Source organism: Tamandua tetradactyla, chromosome 15 (assembly GCF_023851605.1).
Source record: "Tamandua tetradactyla isolate mTamTet1 chromosome 15, mTamTet1.pri, whole genome shotgun sequence".
Lineage (NCBI taxonomy): Eukaryota > Metazoa > Chordata > Mammalia > Pilosa > Myrmecophagidae > Tamandua > Tamandua tetradactyla.
In genome coordinates this window covers 59660498-59685490 of record NC_135341.1, presented here as the reverse complement: position 1 = coordinate 59685490, position 24993 = coordinate 59660498, and the positions used below count along the sequence as shown (strand labels likewise).

Genomic DNA, 24993 nt, shown 5'->3' with positions numbered 1-24993 from the left:
CACAGTATCAGGGAATTCCCTGATGGTAAGGTTTAATAGTTCCATATTTTTTCTTCCCTCCCTTAGGGGACTTTGCCAATACTTTTAGATTATCTACTTAATATGCTCTAGGCTGTTTCCAGGCATTACAATAATCTATACAAAATTAAGGGCTCTCTGTGTTTCAGTTGTTCAAATGAGCTATATAGATAGGTTGGATTGGATTATGCACTGCAGAAAATTTCAGTTCCACATCAAATAAACCTTCTTCCATTGGTCTCAAAGAGTATGTGTGGTTCTAAAATATAGACACTGTGTTCCTTACCCCTATGTTCTGAATTACTTTAACCCCAACCTGTTCAGCTTCATTCTTATCTCTAAATATCAGGTTATATATATAAAACAGCCTCTCAAAATCCAGAAATAATAATCCACACTCTGGACTTAATGTGTCTGCTCTAAAAGCTTACAATCTAGACCCCTGTTTTCTTATAAGCATTTTCTAAAGGTGACCATACCATTGTTGTTCTTTTGCTTCTGGTTTATTTTACCTCACAAAATGTCCCACATGTTCAGTCACATCATTGCATGCCTCACACCTTTGTTCCTTTTTGTATCAGCACAACCTTCATCCATAGGATTGCACCATCATTCGCCAATCTACTTCTCCATCAGTGCATCCTTCAGCCCCCTGTATTCATCGGGCATCATGTAGAGGGCCCAAAGTCCACAGTCCATCAGCACTCTCAATTTTAGATAATTTCGTTGTTCCCAAGAGAAAGAAAACCAATAAACATGGCCTTGCCAAATAGGAAATCTAAACCTCCTCTTAACTCTTGTTCCTTCCCCTATTATTTACCTCTGCTGTTGCTGTGATAACACTGATGGTTTCCTTTTGAGCATAGCTTATAGAGTGAAATAGCAGTTTTTCCCCTGTACCCTGGACTTAAACACTCTTTGTACAAGAATCATATCTTTGAAGCATTTCTCGTGAGAACTAATTTATATTTTTACTGTTAATCAGCAGGACACGTAGGTCTATACAACCCCTTTCAATCTTGTTCATCTTCAATATGGTAATATTACTTATAGACCCACTAGAGAACCACATTCTCTTGTATCCATTCCCTCACATTGGACTTCAACCTCATTAGCTAACGGTTCACCATCTCTAGCTTCTATGTATCTCTAAGTCCATAATATTCTGTATTATAAGCCTCTTAGTTTATCTTTATGCTGGTCATAAAAGTGAAATCATACAATATCTATCCTTTTGTGCCTGGGTAATTTCACTCAGCATTATGTCCTCAAGGCTCATCCATCTTGTCATGTGCTTCAGGACGTCATTTTGTCTTACTGCTGCATAATATTCTATCATATGTATGTACCACATTTTGTTGATCCCCTCATCTGTTGATGAGCATTTGGTTTGTTTCCATCTTAAGGTAATTTTCAATAATGCTGCTATGAATATCGGTGTGCAAATGTCTGTTTACGTCGTTGCTTTCAGATCTTATGGGTATGTACCAAGTAGTGCTATTGCTGGGTCATAGGGCAGTTTGATATTTAGTTTCCTAAGGAACAGCCAAACAGTCTTCCATAGTGGCTGCACCATTATACATTCCCACCAGCAGTGCATAAGTGGCCCAGTTTCTCCACATCCTCTCCAACATTTATAGTTTCCTCTTTGTTTAATAGCAGCCGTTCTTAGAGGTATGAGGTGGTATCTCATTGTAGTTTTGATCTGCATTTCCCTTATAGCCAATGAAAATGAGCATCTCTTTCATGTGCTTTTGAACCATCTGTATTTTCTCTTTAGAAAAATGCCTATTCATACATTTAGCCAATTTTATAATTGAATTGCTTATTCTCTTGTTGATGAGTTAAAGGATTTCTTTATATATACAGGAAATCAAACCTTTGTCCGATATGTGATTTACAAATATTTTCTCTCATTGAATTGGCTGCCTCTTTATCTTTTTGATAAAGTCTTTTGAAGTACAGAAGTATTTGATATTGAGGAGTTCCCATTTATCTATTTTTTTTTCTTTCATTGCTTGTGCTTTGGGTGTAAAGTTTAGGAAGCTACTCCTATTACTAGGTCTTAAAGATGTTTTCCTACATTTTCTTCTAGAAGCTTTATGGTGCTAGTTCTTATATTTAGCTGTTTGATCCACTTTGAGTTAATTTTTGTGTAGGGTGTAAGTTGGGGTCCTCTTTCATTCTTTTGGCTGTTGATATCCAGTTCTTCTGTGCCCAATAATTGAAAAGACTACTTTTTCCCAGTTCAGAGGATTTAAGGGCTTTGTCAAAAATCAGCTGACCATAGATTTGGTGGTCTATTTCTGCACTCTTGATTTGATTCCATTGGTCAATCCTTCTATCTTTGTGCCAGAGCCATACTGTTTTGACCACTGTGACTTTACAATAGGCTTTAAATTCAGGAAGTGTTAATTCTCCCACTTCGTTCTTCTTGTTTAGGATGCTTTTAGCTATTCAGGGTCTCTTTTCCTTTCAGATGAATTTGGTAATTAGCTTTTCCAAATCTTCAAAGTAGGTTCATTGGAATTTTGACTGGTACTGTGCTGAATCTGTAGATCAATTTGGGGAGAATTGACATCTTAGCTATATGTAGCCTTCCTATCCATGAACAGGGAATATTTTTCCACCTATTTAGATTTCCTTTGATTTCTTTTAGCAATGTTATGCAGTTTTCTGTGTACAAGTCCTTTACATCCCTATTTAAGCTCATTCTAAGTACTTGATTATTTTAGTTGCTATTTTGAATGGAATTTTTTCCTTAACTGACTCCTCAGCTAGCTCATTGCTAGTATATAGAAATGTTACTGATTTTTGTGCATTAATTTTATATCCTGCCACCTTGCTGAATTTTTTTATTAGCTCAAGTAACCTTGCTATAGATTTCTCAGGATCTTCCAAGTATAATATCATATCATCTGCAAGTAACAAGAGTTTTACTTCTTCTTTCCCAATTTGGATGCTTTTTATTTCTTTTTCCTCCCTGAATACTCCAGCTAGTACTTCTAGTACAATGTTGAATAATAGTGGTGACAGTGGGCATCCTTGTCTTATACCTGATCTTAGGGAAAGTTTTCAGTCTCACTGCATTGAGTATGATGCTGGCTATCAGTTTTTCATTTATGCCCTTTGTCATATTGAGGTAACCACCTTTGATTACTATCATTTGAAGTGCTTTTATCAGAAAAAGATGCTGAATTTTGTCAAATGCTTTTTCAGGATCAATGGAGATGATCATGTGATTTTTCCCTTCCAATTTGTTAACATGTGGTGTTACATTAATTGATTTTCTTATGCTGAACCATCCTTGCATTCCTGGTGTAAACCCCACTTGGTCTTGGAGTATAATTCTTTTAACATGTTGTTGTATTCAATTTGCTAATATTTTATTGAGAATTTTTGCATCTATGTTCATTAGGGAGATTGGCCTGTAGATTTCCTTTCTTATAGCATCTTTACCTGGTTTGTGTATTAAAATGATATTAGCTTCATAAAATTAGTTAGGTAGAATTCCTTTTTCCTCAATTTTTTAGAAAAGTTTGAGCAGGATTGGTGTCATTTCATTTTGGAATGTTTGATAAAATTCCCCTGTGAAGCGTCTGGGCCTAGGCTTTTCTTTGTAGGAAGATTTTTGATGACTGATTGAATCTCTTTGCTCATCATTGGTTTGTTGAGGTTTTCTATTTCTTCCTGAGTCAATGTAGCTTGTTTGTGTGTTTTCAGGAATTTGTCCATTTCAGCTAAGTTGTCTAGTTTATTGGCATATAGTTGTTCATAGTATCCTCTTATGATTTCTTTTATTTTTTCAGGGTCTGTGGTAATGCATCCCTTCTCATTTCTGATTTGGTTTATTTGCATCCTCTCTCCTTTCTTCTTGCTAATGGTCCATAGATTTTATTTGTTTTCTCAAAGAACCAACTTTTGGTTTTATTAATTCTATTGTTCTTTTGTTCTCCCATTCATTTAACTCGGTTTTAATCATTGCTATTTCTCTTTTTCTGTTTGCTTTGGGGTTAATTTGCTGTTCTTTCTCAGTTTCCTCCAGGTGTGCTGTTAAGTCCTTGATTTTTGCTCTTTTTTGTTTTTTTAATACAGGCAATTAGGGTAATAAATTTCCCTCTCAGCACAGCCTTTGCACATCCCATAAGTTCTGATAAGTTATATTCTTATTTTCATTCATCTCCAGATAGCTACTGATTTCTCTAGCAATTTCTTCTTTAACCCTCTGGTTATTTAAGAGTGTGTTATTTATTCTCCATTTATTGAATGAATGTTCTCATTCTTTGGCAGTTATTGAGATCCAACTTCATCCCATTGCAATAAGAGAAAGTGCTTTGAATAATTTCAGTGTTTTTAAATTTATAAAGACCTGTTTTGTACCCCAGCATATGATCTATCCTGTGCATATCTAGTGCATATGTTCCATGAGCACTAGAGAAGAATGTATAACCTTGTGTTTTGGGGTGCAATCACCTATATATGTCTGTTAGGTGTAATTCATTTATCAAGTTATTTAACTTCTCTACTTCCTTGTTGATCTTCTGCCTAGTTGTTCTGACTTTGTTCTTTCATTGTTGAAAGGTCTGTCATTTCCTACAGTTTTGCCTATGTCTGTCTCATGTACTTTGGAGCTCCTTGATTGAGAGCATAAACATTTATGATTGTTATTTCTTCTTGGTGAATTGATCTTTAATTAGTATATAGTGTCCTTCTTTCTCTCTTCTGATGTCTTTACATTTAAAGTCTATTTTGTCTGATATTAGTGTAGCTATTCCTGCTTTCTCTTGATTACAACTCGCATGGAAAATCTTTTTTCCATCCTTTCACTTTCCATCTATTTGTATCCTTGTGTCTAATATGAGTAGCTTGTAAGCACCATATAGCTGGATTATGCTTCTTAATCCATTCTGCCAATCTGTATCTTTTAATGGGTAAATTAATCCATTAACATTCAATGTTAATATTGAAAAGGCGTTTCTTGAATCCACCATCTTATCTTTTATTTTATTTGTCAGATCTATATATTCTTTTCCCTCTTTCTCTTTGTATTCTTTAAACTACTGTTAGTGGTACTCTTCAATTCTGTGCCCTCCTCCAGATCTCCCTCTCCTGTCTTTTTTTTTTTTCATCTGGCAGAAATCCTTTTAGTATTTCCTGTAGGGCCAGTATCTTGTTGACAAATTCTTTCAAGACTTCTTTGTCTATGAAAACTTTAATCTCTCTTTCAATTTGAAGAACAATTTGGCTAGGTACAGAATTCCTGGCTGGAAGTCTTTCTCTTTCAGGATCTTGAATGTATTATAGCACTGTCTTCTTGCCTCCAGGGTGCTAGTTGTGTAGTCTAAACTCAATCTTATGTGGTTTCCCTTGTGTGTAGTAGATTGTTTTTCTCTTGCTGCTTTCAGGATTTTCTGCTTCTCTTCAACATTTGACAGGTTGATTTTTATGTGCCTTAGGGAAGGCCTGTTTGGATTTTTTCTGTTTGGAGTTCTTTGGGTTTCTTTAACTTGCATATTTATGTCCTTTATGAGGATTGGGAAGTTTTCCCCCATTATATCCTCAACTACTCTTCCTAGCCCTTTATTCCTCTCTTCTCCTCTGGGACACCAGTGATTCTTATATTTGTGTTCTTTGTTTTGTCTATCATTTCCCTGAGATCCAATTCAATTTCTTCCATTTTTTTGCCATTTGCTGTTTTGAGTCTTCGAAGTCAGTTATCTGTTCCTCTATATCACTTATTCTTTCTTCTGTCTCTTCAAATCTGGTGTTGTGTGCCTCTAGTATGCTTTTTATTTGGTGAATAGAGTCTTTAATCTCCATGATTTCTGCCATTTTTCTGTTTATTCTTTCAAATTCCTCTTTGTGCTCTTCTACTGTCTTCTTGATATTCTTTATGATCTTTTCCTATGCCATTTATTTTATTAAGTAGAGTTCTTTGAACATCTTTGGTTGTTCCAATGTTTGTGTCTCCTCTGATGTTTTAATTTAGTCATTAGACAGGATTATGTCTGTCTGCTGATATGCTTGTGATCTTCTGCTGTCTTCATGACATGTAAGTATCTTGATTGATTTACCTTGGGAGTTGATATCTTTCAGTAGTCTAAGGCCTTGTGTTGTGGGATGCTTGTACAGTAGGGAGCAGGGTATGGGGTGGGACACTCAGTGCAGTGATTTGTTTCAGGGCAAGTATAGGCATAGGTTGGGGATATCACGCTGATGCTTGTGAATGTGGGTGCTCATTGCCCGGGGAGGATGTAGCTGTGTGGGTACACCTGTCTACAGGCCATAACCCTGGTGTGTGCTGGTCTAAAGCAGAGGGCCATTTGTGTGCATGTGTAGACCTCTGGCAGCAGTTCAGTGTTATGCCTTCATGGATTGGGGGTAGATGTGACCTGGCCGCACAGATCAGCACTTTCTCAGAGCTAGGAAATGTGGCTGAGGTCCGTGCATATATGTGGTTCTAGGACTGCTGTGAAATGCAGTTCCCAGAGCTGAATTGCGTGATTGGCGACCCATGTGCGTGTATGGGCCTAGGAGTGCTGTAAACTGATGCACAGAACTCAGTGGAGCGGAGCAGGCAGGGTGAGCCTGTACAACACTATGGGCAGGGGTAATCTGGGTTTTGAGGATAGTGCCCGCAGCCTTTATGTATTCAACAGTCTGCAGGGAACAGGGAGTGGGAGGTAGTGCTCAGAAGTGGTACAGGAGAGGTGAGCTGGGCTGCACTTGGGTTGGGGGTGTGAGGCAGGTACATGCTGTGGGCCTGATGGGGTGGGGGCACCTGGAGCACGGGGAATGGGACCGAGTGATAGGGTTTGGGTGAGTTGGGTGTGGGGTTAGTCAGCGGTGATGGGGCTGTGCTGGTGAGGGTAGCGCACCCAAGGAATGCAGCCTGGCTTACTTCCTAGACCCTGGCTCCTATCCATGCACTTCCATGGGCTCCATGCCTCCATGCTAGGCTCCAGCTCTCTGCTTCTCAGTTCCTGGGCCTCTGTAACCAGGGCTACCTGATGTGTAAAAAAGGCTCTCCCAGGTCAGCCACACTCCAGAATCACCATCTCAGTCACCCTCCTATCCCTTCTCTAACTTTTCCGTGGAACAAGACTAATCTCGGGCTCTGTAGTCATTTTTAATCCATTTTAATAGCTTATTTGTTTTAATATAAACTTTATTGATGTAATATAAACCTGAAGAAAAATGCACATTATAAATGAACAGCTGGATGAATTTTCACAAAATGAACATTCCCTTATAAACTAGCACTAGGTTAAGACATAGAACATTTCCAGAACCTCAGAAGTGTTCTTATGCTCTCTTCTAGTCATACTTCTGACCTCCAAGGTTGACTATTATCCTGACTTATAGTGCCATGGATTAACTTAGCCTATTTTGAATTTTATATAAACAGAACTGTATGGAACCATACCATGAAAACATAAATATTTTATAGTGATATTTTTCTTTTTCAGAAAACTCTGTGTGCTCTTCATTGTAATACCTAACTAGTGGTGTTCAGATCCCATTCAAGTCTATATATTGATTGCTTGGCAATTGCGTTTACTTCTGGGTTGGTGATTTTGGGGATGATCCTGGATCAATTATGTTAATTATATGACCTAGGGCATCCTGGTATACTCAAGAATCATCAATTTAGATTTCTCACTTTAGTAGTGTAAGCCTGGGATTTTCATTCTTTTAGGATTACTGTTCTTTCCCATCCAATTCCCTAGACAGCCCACAACATGCTGTCTTGTTCCTTTTCTATCCTGGTGAGTAGAATTTTTCCAATTTTCTTTTTATGAATAGAAAGTCCTTTAAGTTCCTTAACTTTGGGAACATTTTCAGTACAGTCCCCCAGCCAATGTGGACCCTAAAACATGTGACACATGTTTTTAAACATTAAAACTCTAGCTCCAATTCCCTTTGGCCCTATCCTAGTACAAATTCCTTGTGGGTCTTCACTATGTCGGTTCTCATGTTTAACTATGGCTTTACATTCCACATGCTTCTTACACCTGAATATTTCTTTTTCTCTCTATAAAGCTCAGATATGCATTAACACTTAACATTTGTTTTATTTTGTATTTTGATATATTTTTAAGGTGAGTAGGGGCTTGAAATGAGGTTAGGCATCCACATCAGGTCAGTCTACCATTTTCCTAGAACTTGAGCAGATCAATGTAATTACAGTCTTATGATTTTGAGGGAGTTGACCAGAGTTACAGGTATTGTTTAAAGCTATGAATCAGAATTTTTTTCTGTGCTACATTATTTGGACCACATAGGCCCATTATTATACTGAGCTAATCCAGTTCCATATTAACCAACTCATCTTTTTTGTTGCTTTGCAGATGCAAGGTTCCAAAAGTAATATGGAAAAGAAAAAGCCCAAATTTAGAAAAAGGAAAAGGTAAAAATTAAAATAAAAAATGTATGATTAAATTTAGAATTAAATAGTATTATGATAAAATTGAAAACACATACATACACACATACACAAACACACATGTGCATTTATGTATTTGATTTATCACATGACATACTCCCTGATTCTTGATTTTGTTTCTCTGGGGAAACACTGTGTTTAAAGTTATTTGAAAGAATTAATGAAATAAGTGGTAGTATTAGAAATGTGGAAAAAGTTTTATATTTAAACAAATATGTTGAACCAGAATTTTCAAAGATTGATACCATGTGAACAACCAACCATATAAGAAGCAGGTTTTTAGTTTAAAAATAGGTAATGCAAACAGGAAATAGGCTTTCATTATTAACTAATAAGTCACTGATGACAAGTATTAATGTTTCTTATTGAACTAGCCATATAGTTTATTTTTTTAATGAGCAGTAATCATTAAAAAAAGAATGGCAGTAATAAAAATTCTCTTGTTATTTGACCTTTATCAGATAATAACTAATTTTTCAAAAGAACTTTCACTGTCTTATCTCAGTTGTACTTCACATTGACCCCATCATATAGATAGGGGACAAATCATAATTATCTCCTCTTAACTGATGAAGAATTTGTGGCTTAGAGAAGTTATATGGCTTTCTCAAGATCTAATGGGTTAGAGCAAATGGATTTGAATATCTGTCTTCTGACAAACATAGCAACATTTTGTAGTGGGAAAAGCATGCATTTTGCAATCTACAGAACTTTGTTCAGTCCTTCTTAATCATTTATCTATATTATCAAATTTCTCAATTGCTCTGAGCCTCTATTTATGTATAAAATGAGAGTAGTAATTACTTAGTAGGATTTTGGGGGGAGGACTACATGAAATGGCATATGTAAGGTGTTTGGTATTTATTAGTGCTTTGTACATAATGAGTTCTCAAATTGATATTAGTCCCCTTTATTTCAACCAAGAAGCAGTACCTCAAGAAAAAAAACTAGGGCAGGCCACGGTGGCTCAGCAGGCAAGAATGCTTGCCTGCCATGCCAGAGGACCCAGGTTCGATTCCCGGTGCCTGCCCATGTAAAAAAAAAAAGAAAAAAAGAAAGAAAAAGAAATATATATTAGCAATCTACAATTACCAGTGTATATGCATGAATGTTTATTTAAATATACTTGATTAATCTCTGAAAACTAAATCTGCCATATTGTTTTTCTAGGAAAACTATTTTAAAATGCTCTTTTGAAAATGTTTGTTCAGATGATGCCTTATCAAAGGAAAACATGGGTATGTGAAGGCCTGTACTGCTTTTAGTTCTTTTACTTGTATTTAATTCCACAGACGCTAGTTATAATCCTTTGAAGGAAAAAAAGTTTGTACATATGCACATATATGAGAAACCTTAATGAGTCATTTTTGGTTTTGATTTGCACCTTAAGGCTTTTCAATTGTCTTTAGGTTTCTATTCTTGTGAATTAAATTTTCTATGGATTTGTCATATATATATTAAATGAATCACTAATTATGTTAATATCAGCAGTGTGGGAGGAGATGCCAGCAATGATTCCTTACAATCCAGACCTTTCCATTTCAAACTTATTGGGGTCCTAGGGGTATCTCCTAGAAGAGATAAGGAAGAAAAGTAGGAGCCTGAGGCTTTCAGCAGAATTAATTGCCAGTTATATTAGAACATAGGATGAATGTGGAATACAGGAAGATAATTTTCCTTCTCAAAAGTGATTTACTCTTTCTATATTTTCAATAGTCTTGAGAAGAAGGCAGATGCTTGTTTGCAAGATGAAACTTTGGCAGCCTTGCAAAGTGGTTTGAAAGCCCATTGACCCCCTAGGAGTAATCCTTGCCATATTCCCTCTCCCATTTAGCCACCCCCAGATCCTATGGCAGAGCATTTCAATTGGTTAAATAAGTCGCTCATTTATAGTCACCGTAGAAGAAAGAAAAGCAGGCAGAGAAAGGACAGATAAAATAATCTGTAGTAGTCTCTTTTAAATTCCCTGATTGGTTGTCTTGGTTTTCAGTACTTAATTCTTGAGCTATGCCCTGGTGCCTTTTGTAATTTGGGTATAATACTACATCTATATGCATATAAATGTGCCTCAATTAAACCAACACAATTTTCTTTTCTTTTAGTTGCCAACATTCTTATTATTTTCTCCATAGAGTAGTTTTTTTTAAATGCTTTTGTTCCTCAACTAAACCACTATACAATTGTTTTTTCTCATTTTAAATGTATTCTGCTGCTTTCCCACTAATTAGGGTGCCTATTCTTGGCTACCTCATCCCTTTGCCTCTTCTGATCAGTTCAACTATTCCTGGAGAAAAAAGGCAGAAGTTGACTTAGGACTGAAAATCCAGTAGGAGACTCTAGCACTGCAGCTAAGAGCTCCAAAAGTCAGGCATCCTTCTCCCCTCCAACTCACACAGGGATATTACAGAAGAAGACTACTGAAGCAAGGAACTGTCCATTGACTGAAAATAAGTAAATGACTCTTCTGTGCAGATGAACACATCTCAGTGGCCTAAGAATATTTGAGATTTAATTATTGCCCTTTTTATCTCCTTTAATTCACTTTGGTTTCCTTTAGACTTTGAGATTTTGTTCATTGTTTTCTGTTTTCTTGTATCACTGTTTTCTGTTGTGAAATACTTCATGGGAGGGGGTGGCATGTGGTAGACAGTCTATAAATAGGGGTTTGAATAAATAAAAGATTGACATATTATCTGGGGCTAAATAATAATCTATTAACATTCCTTATTAAATTAACAAGAGCATGTTTATCATTCACCTGAGATAGGTGACCTTTGAAAAGGAAGGAAATGTCTAGATCATGGGGTGAACCCAAAAAGGAGCATGAAGGCCCTGGGACCTAGGTCTGGGGGGTGGGAGAGGAGACAGGGAGAAATTGTTATCTGGTCATTGGAAGCAATCCTCACTTACCTGCTCTTGATTTGGAATTAGCTTTAACCTCTAGGCTAAAAGGTGCGTTTGGCCTTCCTGGTTCTTTCCTCAAAAGCACCATGCCTACTATTTCTGTTTGTATGTACAAGAATAATGGTCTCTTCCTTTATTACATTTCAATCAATATTTTACTCATCAATACATTTATATTGCAAGCACACAGAGAAGTGTTTGTGATTACTTCATAACAAAACTATATAAAACCAAGTACTTTTCTTCCTCCTTACCCTCTTTCTTTTATAGAATGCTTTCAGAATTTGAATTTTGAAATGAGCCTTCAAATTTAAAGATTGTTTTTCTCAATGCCAGCTTTGAGATAACCTAACCAGTAACCTCTTATATAAAGGAGGAAACAGCTTCTTTAATTATTTAATGGAAAAGTAGAAGTTAAAAAAATCTTCATAAATGTACATTTGAAAACTTTTAAAATAATAACTGATTCATTGAGACAGTCAATTATTTCTTATCAGGAATGAAGAAACAACACTAATTTATTTTACACACATTTATTTTTAAAGGCCAGATATGGACTTCAGTGTAAGAGATATTTTTTTCTTGCTTGCTTATTTTTTTTTTCACTTTCTCTGAGTGATGGACCAGCTGTATTGCCACCACTTTACTCTCAGCAATAAATTGAAACAAGTCAGTGAAACTGCAGGATAATCAGTATTGATAGACAATGATTGGTCATGCAATCAGCAAAGGCATTCATTCTCTATCTTTGGAGAATATCATTGCCCTATTTTGATAACTTCATTTGTAGATAACAATAACTGCTATTTTTTTGAGAATTATTTTTGAACTGTATCAGTTTACAGTATCAGGATAACTTTTTAGAAAAGCAAACCTCCCATTGTTCTGGAAACAGTCAAGTTAGTGTTATGAACCCTGGTTGATTTGTGAAGTCATCCATTACTTTGTCTATCTTTTGATCAAAAGGCAGTATACATATTTTTCCAGATCATTTGAAACCAGAGAGCCTACAATGCCATTGGTGATGGCATTCATTATCATAAATTGATTGTGTTTTGCCTAGCCTTAGAAATATAAAGATGTTTGCATGCCATTCTTCCTTAACAGGATAGCTCAAATTCCATCTTCTCAACAGTACACTAAATGTCAGTGTCAATGTCCATAGATTCAAAATGTAAATACATTCTGAATATACAGCATCTGAGAGTGGGACTGGAATCAATATAAAGGTAACCACAAATAGCCATCTATTAAGTAAAATGTCACTAAATAAGAAATCTGTCATAAAGAGGGGTTAATTTCATAACAAAATTGCTTCAATAAAAATATACATTCTAGAAAATTCTGATTTGGTAGGGATGGAGTTGTAAGCATATTTTCTAATTAACTTCTCAGGTGATTCTCATGCCCACAGATTTTGAATATCACTGTTCTAGAATATAACAGTTCATGTTCTGTGTTCTTAGGCTTTAGCAATAACCATGGACCACAGGTCTATCTGGATAGAACTAATATGTAAATTACAGTTGCATTGGTTTGTTTTGTTTTTTAAATATAGGTTCTGGTTCTAAAGTATGGAATTATTTAACAGAAAGCTTCTTTCAAACTGGTATTTCTTATTTTGAAAGGAGTTATCCATAGAGAGAACCTAAGATTGTCTGTGAACAGATTATGACTAGGAAGGCTTGTTAATATATGTTTACTTTCTAGAGTCCTTTTTACAATTAATATTTGCTGATTGAATATAAAAAGTTCTTGGGGCTGGCAATAAATATTGAACAAAAAACACTTTTGTAGGAAAACTATAATATGACAAGTGCAAAGTAAAAATCGATTTTCCCATACTGTAGTGAAAACCAATTGAGAGAATCCTTCTTGTTTCATAACTTCCTGTTACTTTAACAGTACTATTTAAAAAATAATATTTAGACAGAGTTTTTAAATGTCCTCCTTATAAGTAATAAATAAAATAAAATTATTGACAAAGATGATGATAAAGAAATAACGATATTTTTGAACTGGGGAAAGGAAACAGGAATAAAATCCTTTGCATTAGTAATTTCTTTTCTCCCCTTCTAGCATGCTTAGTTTGCAGGAATACACACACATAGATAAATGGATGTGTATTTATCATTTGCATTTTCCCTAAAAATTATTAATCAGAAAAAGTTAAAATATGTTCAAGAATTACATTAAAAAATAATATTGCTGGGAATATCTCGCTATTGTATTCATGATGATATTTTAGCTCTAAAGTTTTTGCCTTTCTTGCGTCTATTTCTATTTTCCATGAACTTTTAGCTGCTCTGGTTAGTAACCTTTGGTGGTCTACCAACGAACAGCAGATAACCATATGTGGTATGTCAGACTTTTGTCATCAGAGTGGAAGATGAAGGGGCATGTACTCATGGTCTTACCCTCCAAATCATGTTGACTTTGGTGGGAGCATTGTTTGATCCCAGCAAAGTCCATGAATTACCAGAATCTTTTCCCTGCTTTTATATTTATGCCATAGTACCACAAAAAGCTTCTATAAGGTTGGTATTTTTGAAAAATACCTGATTAAGCAATTAAGATATGTTCACATCTGGATTAGGAATGTACTAGCCTGCATTTAGCCTAGCCACTTAATGAATTAAATTAAATTGATTTATTTAATCAAACTAAATTTATTTACTTATATATTTAATTTTAAACGCTTCTCCTTTTAAACAGTAGTTGTAGTAGTCTATAATAGGAATGGGCAAACTATGACCCATGGCCACCAGCTCCCAACTGTTTTTGTAAGTAACCGGATTGAGTAGAGACCATCTGGCCCAAAAACCTGAAATATTTACTCTCTGGTCCTTTATAGAAAAAGTTTGCTCACCCCTGGTCTGTAACATAATTTAGTTTAGTGACCTTTTATCCCTGATTTAAAAAATTCTAGTGAGCTTTTGATATTTCAGAGATGCTTTATGGTCTACATATAGCAAGAATGTCACCTACATTTTTCAAGGAGGAATTGTTAAAGAGTCACCTGGAAATTCATAATAATATTGCATCAAACAGAAGCTATAATGTGAAAAACATATGAGATATTTATTTTTATCTTGTAGCATTTGGATGACTTCCTCGTTCTGGGTGGTTATGATTATGAATTAGATTTAATTAATTAGGATGCAGAATTTTTGACATATTAATAATGTTTCTTTAGTTGTCTCTGAAACAGAAATTTTACTAAAAGAGCTAGAACAAATGCTAAAGCAAGCGTTAGAGCCCACGGCAGCACCAGATGAATCCGAAGAAGAATGTGGAGAGGAAACAAATACAGGAGCAAAGGTATTATTGATACTTATCATCAGGTCTAACTAGCAACTTTAAACTATTTAAAAACAGGATTATTCCTGGTTGTACATTTCAATTACATGAAAAATATTTTCAATTCTGAAATTCGAACCTTTGACTACCATACTGTGAATAATAAACTAGTAGCTATTAAGAAATAAGAATACATCTATCAGTCTTTGAAAAAATACCTGTTTGATCCGAGGAGTTCTTTTTCTTTTAGATCTTTGGGCTCAGAATAGAAAAAGGGGGCTCACTGTAGCTGAGGGGTGCCACTACAGAGAGCTCTCTCCCCTGCGACAAATCTTCACAGTCAGGAGAAGGGACTAGGGTAACAGCAGCTTGCTGTAAAATCTTCCCTGTTGAGTGTCTAGAGCCACCTACAGGTCCTTATCGACTGCCTGGAGAATGGTTCACACTCCAGCAAAACCTCTATAATATAGGTTATTATTAACATAGTGGAGGTAGAATTCTGAGTTGGAATAAGTTTCATCATTCATATCTAGATTTGCCTTTTTTTTTTTTTTTTGGTGTATTGGGCCTAGAAAGACTATATGTGCTTACTTTATTCAATGCTTATATCTGACAACATAAATTTTAAGGTGTTTAACAATTGCTCAGCACATAAGCTCCTTGTCTCTGCAAATAAATCAAGATTTTAGGGTGCAAGGCCCAAGGAGGTGGTCATTAATATAGTGCAGCTGTGTTGTGGATGTGAGAAAAATAAGTCATAGGGAGATGGGCAATGCAGCTGCTCCCTAAATAGTTAGGAAGAAAAATGGCAAATAGGAGTCATATATCCTTAAGATTTCATTCATTCATTTCAAGATGCAGTACAGTGTGCCTGGATCCAAGAAAGCATGGTAGTTAGGCGTCTTGACTACATATAATGGGTCATATAATACCTGGATCCCCTTCCTGATCCTGCCAAATAGGACCTCTGTACTTTGGCCAAATTTCTTACCACCTGCCTCAGAAAGTTATTTTGATTATTACGTAAGGTAAAACAGAAAAAGTACTTCGCATAGAAACTGACATCTCCTGTAAGTTAGATGAGAATTGGCAATGGCAACCAGAAAGAATAAGTGTTAACATTCTCTTACTTGATCTCTTTTCCTATATTCTCACTTTGAGAACTATCTATCCCTAAAACTGTCCTTGGATGCAGAAAAACAAGAATTTGAAAATGGACACGGTGTTTTACATACTCTGGCAGACTATCCAATTGCATGATTTCATTTCAGTTTTAACAAGAATCAAGTTGATTCTTAAATACCTCCTTTATTGAATTGGCAATTTAAAAATATATAGAGAATTTTTACTGTTAAGGATATAAATGTGTTAAAAGAAAATAAAATTAATGTTAAAAACTCCTACTGAGTTGAAAGGTATGTTTTTTTTTAAAGACAGGACAACAATATCAATTTTTATGTGAATTTGCATGGGTTGTAAATGCTATTTTTTAATTTTTTTATTTTTTTAAATATGGAACACTTCACGAATTTGCATGTCATCCTTGCACAGAGGTCATGCTAATCTTCTCTGTATCGTTCCAGTTGTAGTATATGTGCTGCCAAAGTGAGCACTGTAAATGCCAATTTTTCAAATTGGATTTCCATTTTCAGAATTTTTTTTTTCTATATGTGGCTTTTACTTTTTGTAGATCAAGATCTATAGGTTGGTGACATACAGCTTATATACATATAATTATTATACAATGATTCTTTTCTAGCAAATGTGTATTTTGTTTGAACACCATATGGTTTTGTGAAATGTTTTTTCAGACTTTTCAGTTTGTCTTTTCAGAAATTCAGCCAGGTTGATTTTTATGGCGATGTCCTGGCACTTTGCAGCCAAAGAAATGGCTTCTATTTTGCCATTTTAACTAGTAACTTGATAGAACAGAAAATTACTCAGTTCTGATTTGTATTTCTTAAGGTAAAATACATAGTTTTAATACACCACCAGGCAAGAGTTTGCCTTTGGTTTTAGATTCTTGTACTATTTTATACTTTAAAAAGCCATTGAGAAATTGTAAAAATTAACCGTTTTAATTTGCTGGTATGCCGGTGAGTGCCTCATGCTGACTGGTTCATAAACCACTCTCTACGTTAAACTTTATAAGCCTGGTATTCATGGCAGGTTCAGGAAACTGAGAGCCTTTTTCACTTTTAAATGTGGAGAAGAACAATGAAACAAACAATATCAGAGCTAGAGCTATTTCCAGTTTGAAAATAAAGAAATTATTTCTTCAGGAGTTTCTTTCTTTTTTTTTTTTTAGTAGTGAAATGAAAGAATTAATGTAGCTTCCAAAGGCAACTCCACTTAAAACTGGACATATGTTTTTTTAGGAGAAGATGACCTCTTATAAACATGCCCCAAAGAGCCACCTGATAATTTTAAAGTCCTGAGTATGTTTATTCTCTCAGTAAATATTGTGTGAACTGTTTTCAAAGTCATAAATTCAGTGATGTTTTCATCATTTATTTCACCTACGAGGTTTCAGTTTGATCACTCACAGGCATTTACACCAATGGATGAGAGCAACAAATGGAAAAAAGCATGCACACATGGGTAATCAAAACTGATTCCCATTTGTCATTGAAATGCTTTATGAGATTATTTTCTTCAGTAGAGTGACCTTCCTAATTATGTTCTTCTTTAGCTAATATTAACACTAGTTGACAAGCCCTGATTTGGCAAGCAATGGGAGGGATTTAAATCCACTTGAATAATTCATAAATTGGGTAATCCATCTACAAATAAGACAGTTTACTGAATGATTATTTGTATTAAAAGATACATTTTGATATATGAAAATACTTGTATAAACTACATGTATATTCTTTCTTTACTTGAATTACATGGGAAGTTTACTGTAACTTTAAGGAAGCTTGAAGTTCTAAATGTCATCTATGTTTATGCTTATTTTTGGTTTTTTTTTCACGAGTATTCTTCCCCATTAAATTAGAGCAAACTGTCATTATTCTTAAATAATGCTGATCCTTATGAGAAGATGACCATAGGAAATGTGACTAAACTGCTTTTTTAGTTACATTCCGTAATAATTTGGAAATGAACCAATATAGAGAACTCACACAAAATTTAAATGATCACATATTTTACAAAGTATAACATTAAAAATTTAAACAACTTGAAGTGATGGAAATAGAGATATTCCTAAATAATATTCTTATACAAAACACATTTTCAGCTTTGTATAAGAATACACTATATTTGGGTGTCATTATTTGACCACCAGCCTAAAAGAAAACTTTTCATAACTGCTGTGGCTTGAGCAGTAATTCACTATTTTTTGTTGTTGTTGTTCAAATAAGTAAGCCTGGTATTTAAGTAAATTTGTTGTTGTTCTGATGAATTGTATGGTTATTGTTACAGTTGTCTAAATGCAGCCCTGAAGCACCTGCAGGCAATCCATTTGAAGACCACTGTGAGGAGGACTATCTTGTAATTGATGGAATAAAACTAAAAGCTGGAGAATGTATTGAGAATATAACTATTAAGTTTAAAGAAATAGATGCTTTGATGTCTGAATTTTAGAGTATTAAGATTTTCAAAAATTAATCCTAAAAACTTTTGCATCTTTTTATTTCCTGAAATAAAAAACTTGAAAATGTTAACTAATGTAGGTGAACACTATAGCGAAATTGATATTTGTAATAACTTTCTACTTGATATTTTGAGAATATTCATAGTTTTGACAGCCAATCAAATGGTATTTAAGTTAGTGTTAAATATTTAGAATTTAAGAAACCCTGATATTTGTATCTGTAGATTTTTTTCTTGTTTGTCTTAATTTTAAAATGGTTTATGAAACTTACTGCTCAAACACAGGTTTTACAATGATTAGATACTTTATTCAAATATGTCTAACTGGCAAAATGATTGCCAAAGCTATTATAATTCTTAGAGATAATTCAAATCTAATATTCTTAGAGAATGTGTATTTGTAGTGGAATTAAACTATTATAAAATAAAAGAAAATAATAAAAATGGTCATATAATAGTTGGAGCTTTTCTTAAAAACTAAAAATATGACTTACATCATTATGTTAGAAACAATCATTTCAACCATAGTTTCCCAAATTGACTGATTAACAGGGCCTCTGGGAGACTTTGGAAGATCAGAATCCTGAGCCCTTCTCCCACTGAATCAGTATGTCTCATGGTAAGGATGAGAAAATGTAATTTAAAATTATAGAGAGTGGGCAGACCACGGTGGTTTAGCAGGCAGAGTTCTCGCCTGCCATGCCAGAGACCTGGGTTTGATTCCCAGTACCTGCCCATGCAAAAAAAAAATTATAAAGAGAAGTTATTCACATTCCCTATAAAAATCCAGACAGTATAGGAAAGGAACAAGTACATCATGCAATGCTGCTGCCTCACCTTCCCACCAGAGACCCCATTCCTTAGGGACTACCATGAACAGTAATTAGTGGATATCCTTTCAGATCTTGTTCTATAAACATCAAAATATGTGTGCATACATTCCCATCTTTAGTTCCAGCTCTGGCTCTCTCTTTGTGCCTGTCTGTCTCTCTGAGGGCAAGGAAAAGGGCATTCGAGTACATAAATGCAAAAATCAAAGTTTGAGGAGAGGAAAAAATAGCAAGATTGCATCTGGGACTGCTGCTAGTTGAATTAGCTGGAGTGATGGGTGATGGTAAGAAGGTAGGCCACCACAGATAGGGGAGTGCTATGATACAGGCTCAAGAACTCATAATGTACCCTGAAAATAATAGGAACTAACTGAAGAGTTTTAAGCAGTGAAATCCCTTTTATACTTCAGAAAGATCATACCAGCAGCAGTGTGGAGAATGGTGTGAGAGGTAAGTAACACTGTCCAGTTATCCCATCCGCATTGTGACTTCAACATCACGATTTCCACATATTGTGGTTGGCATAAGAAACTAAATGGAAATTTGAGGGGAGTTTTGCAGAAGCCACAGACTACATGTGTAAGCCAGCAGCTGACACACAAAGGCTAGAGATGTAGCGATATCCTAAAAAGTTTAGTAACTCATAAATACATAAAATGTATGTACTGTTATGTGTAATAGTAACTGTACAGTATGTATTTTAGTGTTTAGTAATCTAAATGAACAGTTACATAATTTTTTCTTCTTAATATTAAATTTATAGTAAAAGAACTTCAGTTCTACACACTGGTTTGGGAATTTCAAGTGTATATACAGTAATTTCTCATGTGACATCTCACAGTGATCACACAGTCTTGTGTCATTTAAATGCCATAAACTATTAAAATCATGGGTCACAAGTGTAGTGTTCCTAGTTGAAAGTGCTCCCAGGAAACAGAGGAAAGTGAAGAAATTAAAAGAAAAAGTAGAGTTGTTAGATTATGGTTTGTTCAGGCAAAACAGCTGCTGTGGCTGGCCAACATTGCAGCATTAGTCAACCTTAATGCATGCCAAGAAAAAAGAAAACAAAATCCTTGAGACCTTTGCTACATCTGTACCAACAATTGCAAAGCATTTGCATAAACCATAAGATCTACATCTCTCACATATAGAAAGGACAATATTCTTTTGGGTGCAGGATTGTTATAAAAACAGGCATTCTGGTAGACTCTGGACTCATAGGAGAAGAGGCTACGTCCTTATATAATTCCCTTAAGGAAAATGAAGGAGAAGGGTCTACCCCTTCAATTTCAGCCCAGTAAAGGCCAGATTGAAATGTTTAAGAAAAGGTTTCACCTATGCAGTGTAAAAGTAACAGGAGAGGCAGTGTCTGCCAATTTAGAAATTTTTATTAGGAAAAAAAAATATTTTTTTTTCTAATACCCTGGAAAAAAAATTGTGTGGATTTTCCAGATGGCAAGGACATCATGCCCCTAAACCTCATGATATGGAAGGGGTAGGTATATAGGTAGAGAGACCATGTGTCAGTTAGAAACTTGTGTGCTCCAGAAAACCCATGTTCTTTAGTCCTCATTCAATATTGCTGGGTGGGATCTTTTGGATTGTTTCTATGGAGATGTAACCCACCAAACTGGGTGGTAACTTTTGATTGGTTGATTTCCATGGCGATGCGTATCTACCTGTTCAAAATGGGTTTGCTCACTGGGGTCCTTTAAGAGGGAACCATTTTGGAAAAAGCTTTAGTGCCCAGAGAGCCCACATAGCCAGAGATCTTTGGAGATGCAGAAGAAAAATGCCTCCGGGGAAACCTTATGAAATGAAGAGAGAAAGCTAGCAGACATTGCCATGTGCCTTCCCAGCTGAGAGAGGTGTCCAGAAGCCAGAGACCCCAGCAGATGCCAGCCACGTGCCTTCCCAGCTGACAGAAGTGTTCCAGACAGTATTGGCCCTTCTAGAGTGAAGTTAACCTCTTGTTGGTGCCTTAATTTGAACATTTTCAAAGCCTTAAAACTGAACTTGCAACTTAATAAATTCCCTTTTTAAAAACCATTCTGTTTCGGGTATATTGCATTTCAGCAGCGTTAGCCACCATCCTGAAGCAGCTGGGTTGATAGAACAGTGGAATGGCCTTTTGAAGATCCAATTATGGTGCCAACTAGTGTCCTGTTCTCCAGGAGGTTGTGTAGGCTGTGTATTGACATCTACTCTATGGTGCTGTTACTCCTATAGCCAGGATTCACAGGTCCTGGAGTCAAGGGATGGAAATGGGAGTGACACCCCATTTTTGCTTCCTATCCATGCAGCCTTGAACTCTGCTGGTCTACAGATTTTAGTTTCAGAAGAAGGAGTGCTTCTACCAGAACACACAATAATGATTCCATTGAACTGGAAGCTGAGACTGCCACCTGGTGATTTGGGCTACTCATGCCCCTGGATCAACAGACAAAGAAGGGAATTACTTTACTGGCTTGGGTGACTGATCCTGACAGTCAAGGGGAAATAGAACTACAACTACAGAATGGAGGTAAAGAAGAGTGTTCCTGGAATACAGGAGATGCCCTAGGACATCTCTTAGTACTACCATGCTCTGTGATTCAAGTAAATGGAAAATTGCAACAACCAGTCCAGGCAGGACTACCAATGAATGGCTCAGAAACTTCAGTAATGAAGGCTTAGGTCACCCCACTAGGCAAAGTACTATGGCCAGGTGCTTGTTGAGCGTAAAGGGACAAGGAATGGGTAGTGGAAGAAGGTAGTGATAAATATGAACTACTACCACATGACCAGTTACAGAAATGAGGGCAGTAATGGTATGAATATTTTTACCCTTTCTTTGTAATGAGCATTTATGTATTTGTATATAAAACAGATATCTTTGTTTTCCTCTCTATTTTATCACTTTTATCATATGACATAAGTTGTATTGTTCATGTTATAGTTATATAAGTTGCAGAATATCAGGCTTAAGTGTGAATGTAACTCAAGGACTTGCACTCTATTCTGGAGAGATTTAGTGTGTTTCCAGTTGTATGCAGAACAGGTGATTATTGTTAGGCAAGAAAAAAAATGTGCCTGTTATTTTCTATTTAAAGATTAAGTATGGTTTAAGATGATGTATACAGCTACCAAGTTGATGAAGGGTGGACTGTGTGATAGGTTCATGTGTCAACTTGGCCAGGTGATGGTGCCCAGTTGTCTAGTCAAGCAAGCACTGGCCCATCTATTGCTGTGAGGACATTTCTTGGACTTAAATCATGAGCATGTTGGTTGCATCCACAGCTGATTACATCTGCAGTCAGCTAAGGGGAGTGACTTCTGCAATGATTTCTGCTTAATCTAATCACCCAAAGGCTTTTGAGGAGAATTCAGAAAAGAGAATCTATCTTTCAGCTTCAACCAGCCAGCCTCTCCTGGGAAGTTCATTGAAGACCTTCATTGGAGCTGCCAACTTGCAGCCTGCCCTACAGATTTTGGACTCTTATGTCCCCACAGTTGCGTGAGACAGTTTTATAAAATCACGTTTTTACAGATTATCTCCTGTTGGTTCTGTTTCTCTAGAGAACCCTGACTGGTGCAGAGCATTAGGAGACAATTTTATGACTTCACTTGTGAGATCATGAGAACTTGTATTATGGAGATGCTGTGGTGGAGAGAAGTAGATAAATTCAAGCTGTATTGAAATCAGTAGATTTTTAAGATTTGGAGATTGAATGTGGGAGTGAGACAGAGGAGGAATCAAGGGCTACATGAGGTTTCTGGAGTTTACAATGCTGTTCACTGTGGTAGGAACACATGGAGATTAGAAACGACACAAAAATCAAGTTTGAGCCTAGCTCTATGAGTTCAGCAGAGATTCTAAGCTATTCATCCTTTGATAAAGTCTGAGTTTCAATACCACTCTGAGAACCAGAGTGACTAGGAATGGCCTCTCAACATATTTAAATTCCAAGTGTTATAAAAGAGTTAGGGCTTAGCAACTGCTAAGATATGCAGTCAATGCATATCCTCTGGACACAGCATTTCAGAAAACCATACCCTTCCTCTTTCTTGGTAGTATGATTTTATGTTCACAGCCTATAAGATGTCTCAAGAATTGATCCCATCTCTTGTTACTATTCAGAATCAACAATTAAAAAAAAAGGATTATAGCTACATGTGAAAGACTTTATCCACAATTCAGATGTTTAATATAAAACCCCCACCTAGTAGACCAGTTAGATCATTTGCAGCTAATTCCTCTAAGAGTACAGTTAAGGGCTCATCCAAGTCAGGTTCTACAGGCAAGATACTGAAAGTTCTAAACTGAAGTTATCAACCCATAATCTGAGATATGGAAGTCTGGAATTTTCACTGAAATCTTTGTACACTTGAGCAGCTCAAGATTATTCTATTTGTAGAGGAAAACTCCAGTCTACCCCCCAAATAGAGGCTGGGACATTCTCTGTGTGAGAATGTACTTTTTCGAATTCAAGATAGAATGTTGTGGTTTAAAATTATATGTACCCCAGGGAAAAAAAAAAACATTTTCTTAAATCTAACCCATTGCTATGGGTACAAATTCATTGTAAGTAGGACATTCTGATGAGGTTTCTTCAGTTAAGGTATGGTCCAATTCAATCAAGATGGGTCTTAATCCTACTACTGGTATCCTTTATAAATAGGATAAAATTTAGAGAGAGAGAGAGAGAACTAGGAAGTAGAAAGCTAAAATCAATGAAATCTGAAAGAGGCCACTATATACATTCACATGTGATAAGCTAAGGATCAAGAATCACCAGCAGCCAACCCCAGAATGCCACAGTCTTTTGGGAGAAAGCATCACCTTGATGATGCCTTGATTTAGAATTTCTTTTGGCCTCAAAACCATAAACATAAATTCCCATTGTTTTTTTTTATTTTTTTAATTTTTTTTTTTGAGGTAAAATTAACACGGAGGACCCTCTTTTCATTTGGGTGTTTTTGTTTTTGTTTTTGTTTTTGTTTTTTTAAGGTGAAACGCAGTATTTATTGATAGCTCTAACATATGGTTTGAATGTTTATAGTTCCAACCAGATTTACATTGAACAGAAAGAGATTCTAGGATTCAAAAGTAGAAGTCAACAATTAACAGTTGATTTCTTTTAAGATTCATATTTTAAAAGCTTTATACCTTTTACAGTTTGGGGACAAATGGCAGGCTTTGTATTTATGTTTGAAGAAAACTGCCTTCAAATATTTGTAGAAACTATTAAGATCAAGAGCAAGCATGCACAGACTTGCACATTGAAAATGCAACAAGTTACTTTGATTGCAGGAAAATAATTTACTATTCTAAAATAATGAAAATTGACTCAGCCATTTTTAAAATGGATCAATTGTTGAAATCATTGGAATTAACTGAGCCAAAGTGATTATGCATTCTTTATCTTTTTGTTGGCACTTTGTATCATTATATACAGTTTACAGTACATTTATAACTTGTAGCTATAAACATTTTATGCCATTGAAGCTCTCAACAGAAACAAAGCCACTCCAATATATTTGATATTTGCAAATTCATCAGCAACACACTTCTTTGAAACCAAAATCTGCGTTTTTTTCTGTTAAAGCTGCCAGAATGCAACATGGTAAGAATGGACTGGCTTTTATAAGGGGGATTCATTAAGTTAGAAATGAACATTTCCAAGGGGTTTCTCTGCCACATTGGAAGACATATGACAATTTCTGCTCAAATCTCTCCTGGTTTCAAATGGCCTCCCGTGAGGCATTTTCTTTCTTCAAATCCGAATGACCAATAATAATGTGTCAGATCTGGACTAGTGAGCTCCTTCTGACTTTTTTTTTTTTTTATTAATTAAAAAAATTAACTAACACAACATTTAGAAATCATTCCATTCTACATATACAATCAGTAATTCT

At 35.6% G+C, this 24993-nt stretch overlaps 1 protein-coding gene and 1 non-coding gene across 5 annotated transcripts in view; one reads left to right on the top strand and one right to left on the bottom strand.

Moving 5' to 3' along the window:
- ZCWPW2 (zinc finger CW-type and PWWP domain containing 2) overlaps nt 1-24993 on the top strand; it is a 218258-nt gene that overhangs the window by 187170 nt on the left and 6095 nt on the right. For 3 of the 4 annotated variants that reach the window (XR_013162874.1, XR_013162875.1, XR_013162876.1), the window contains 4 exons: nt 8370-8428; nt 9635-9702; nt 14565-14689; nt 18095-18884. Coding sequence is in view for 1 of the 4 variants with exons in the window: in XM_077129946.1 (XP_076986061.1) it covers nt 8370-8428; nt 9635-9702; nt 14565-14689; nt 18095-18256 (414 nt within the window). In the remaining 3 variants the exon portion in view is untranslated. Of the gene's footprint in view, nt 1-8369; nt 8429-9634; nt 9703-14564; nt 14690-18094; nt 19660-24993 lie in introns of those variants that run through there. The other variant, XM_077129946.1, reaches the window with a different exon arrangement.
- LOC143658216 (U6 spliceosomal RNA) lies at nt 16175-16281 on the bottom strand. The gene has a single exon (XR_013163217.1). It is a non-coding gene; the product is annotated as a U6 spliceosomal RNA (small nuclear RNA).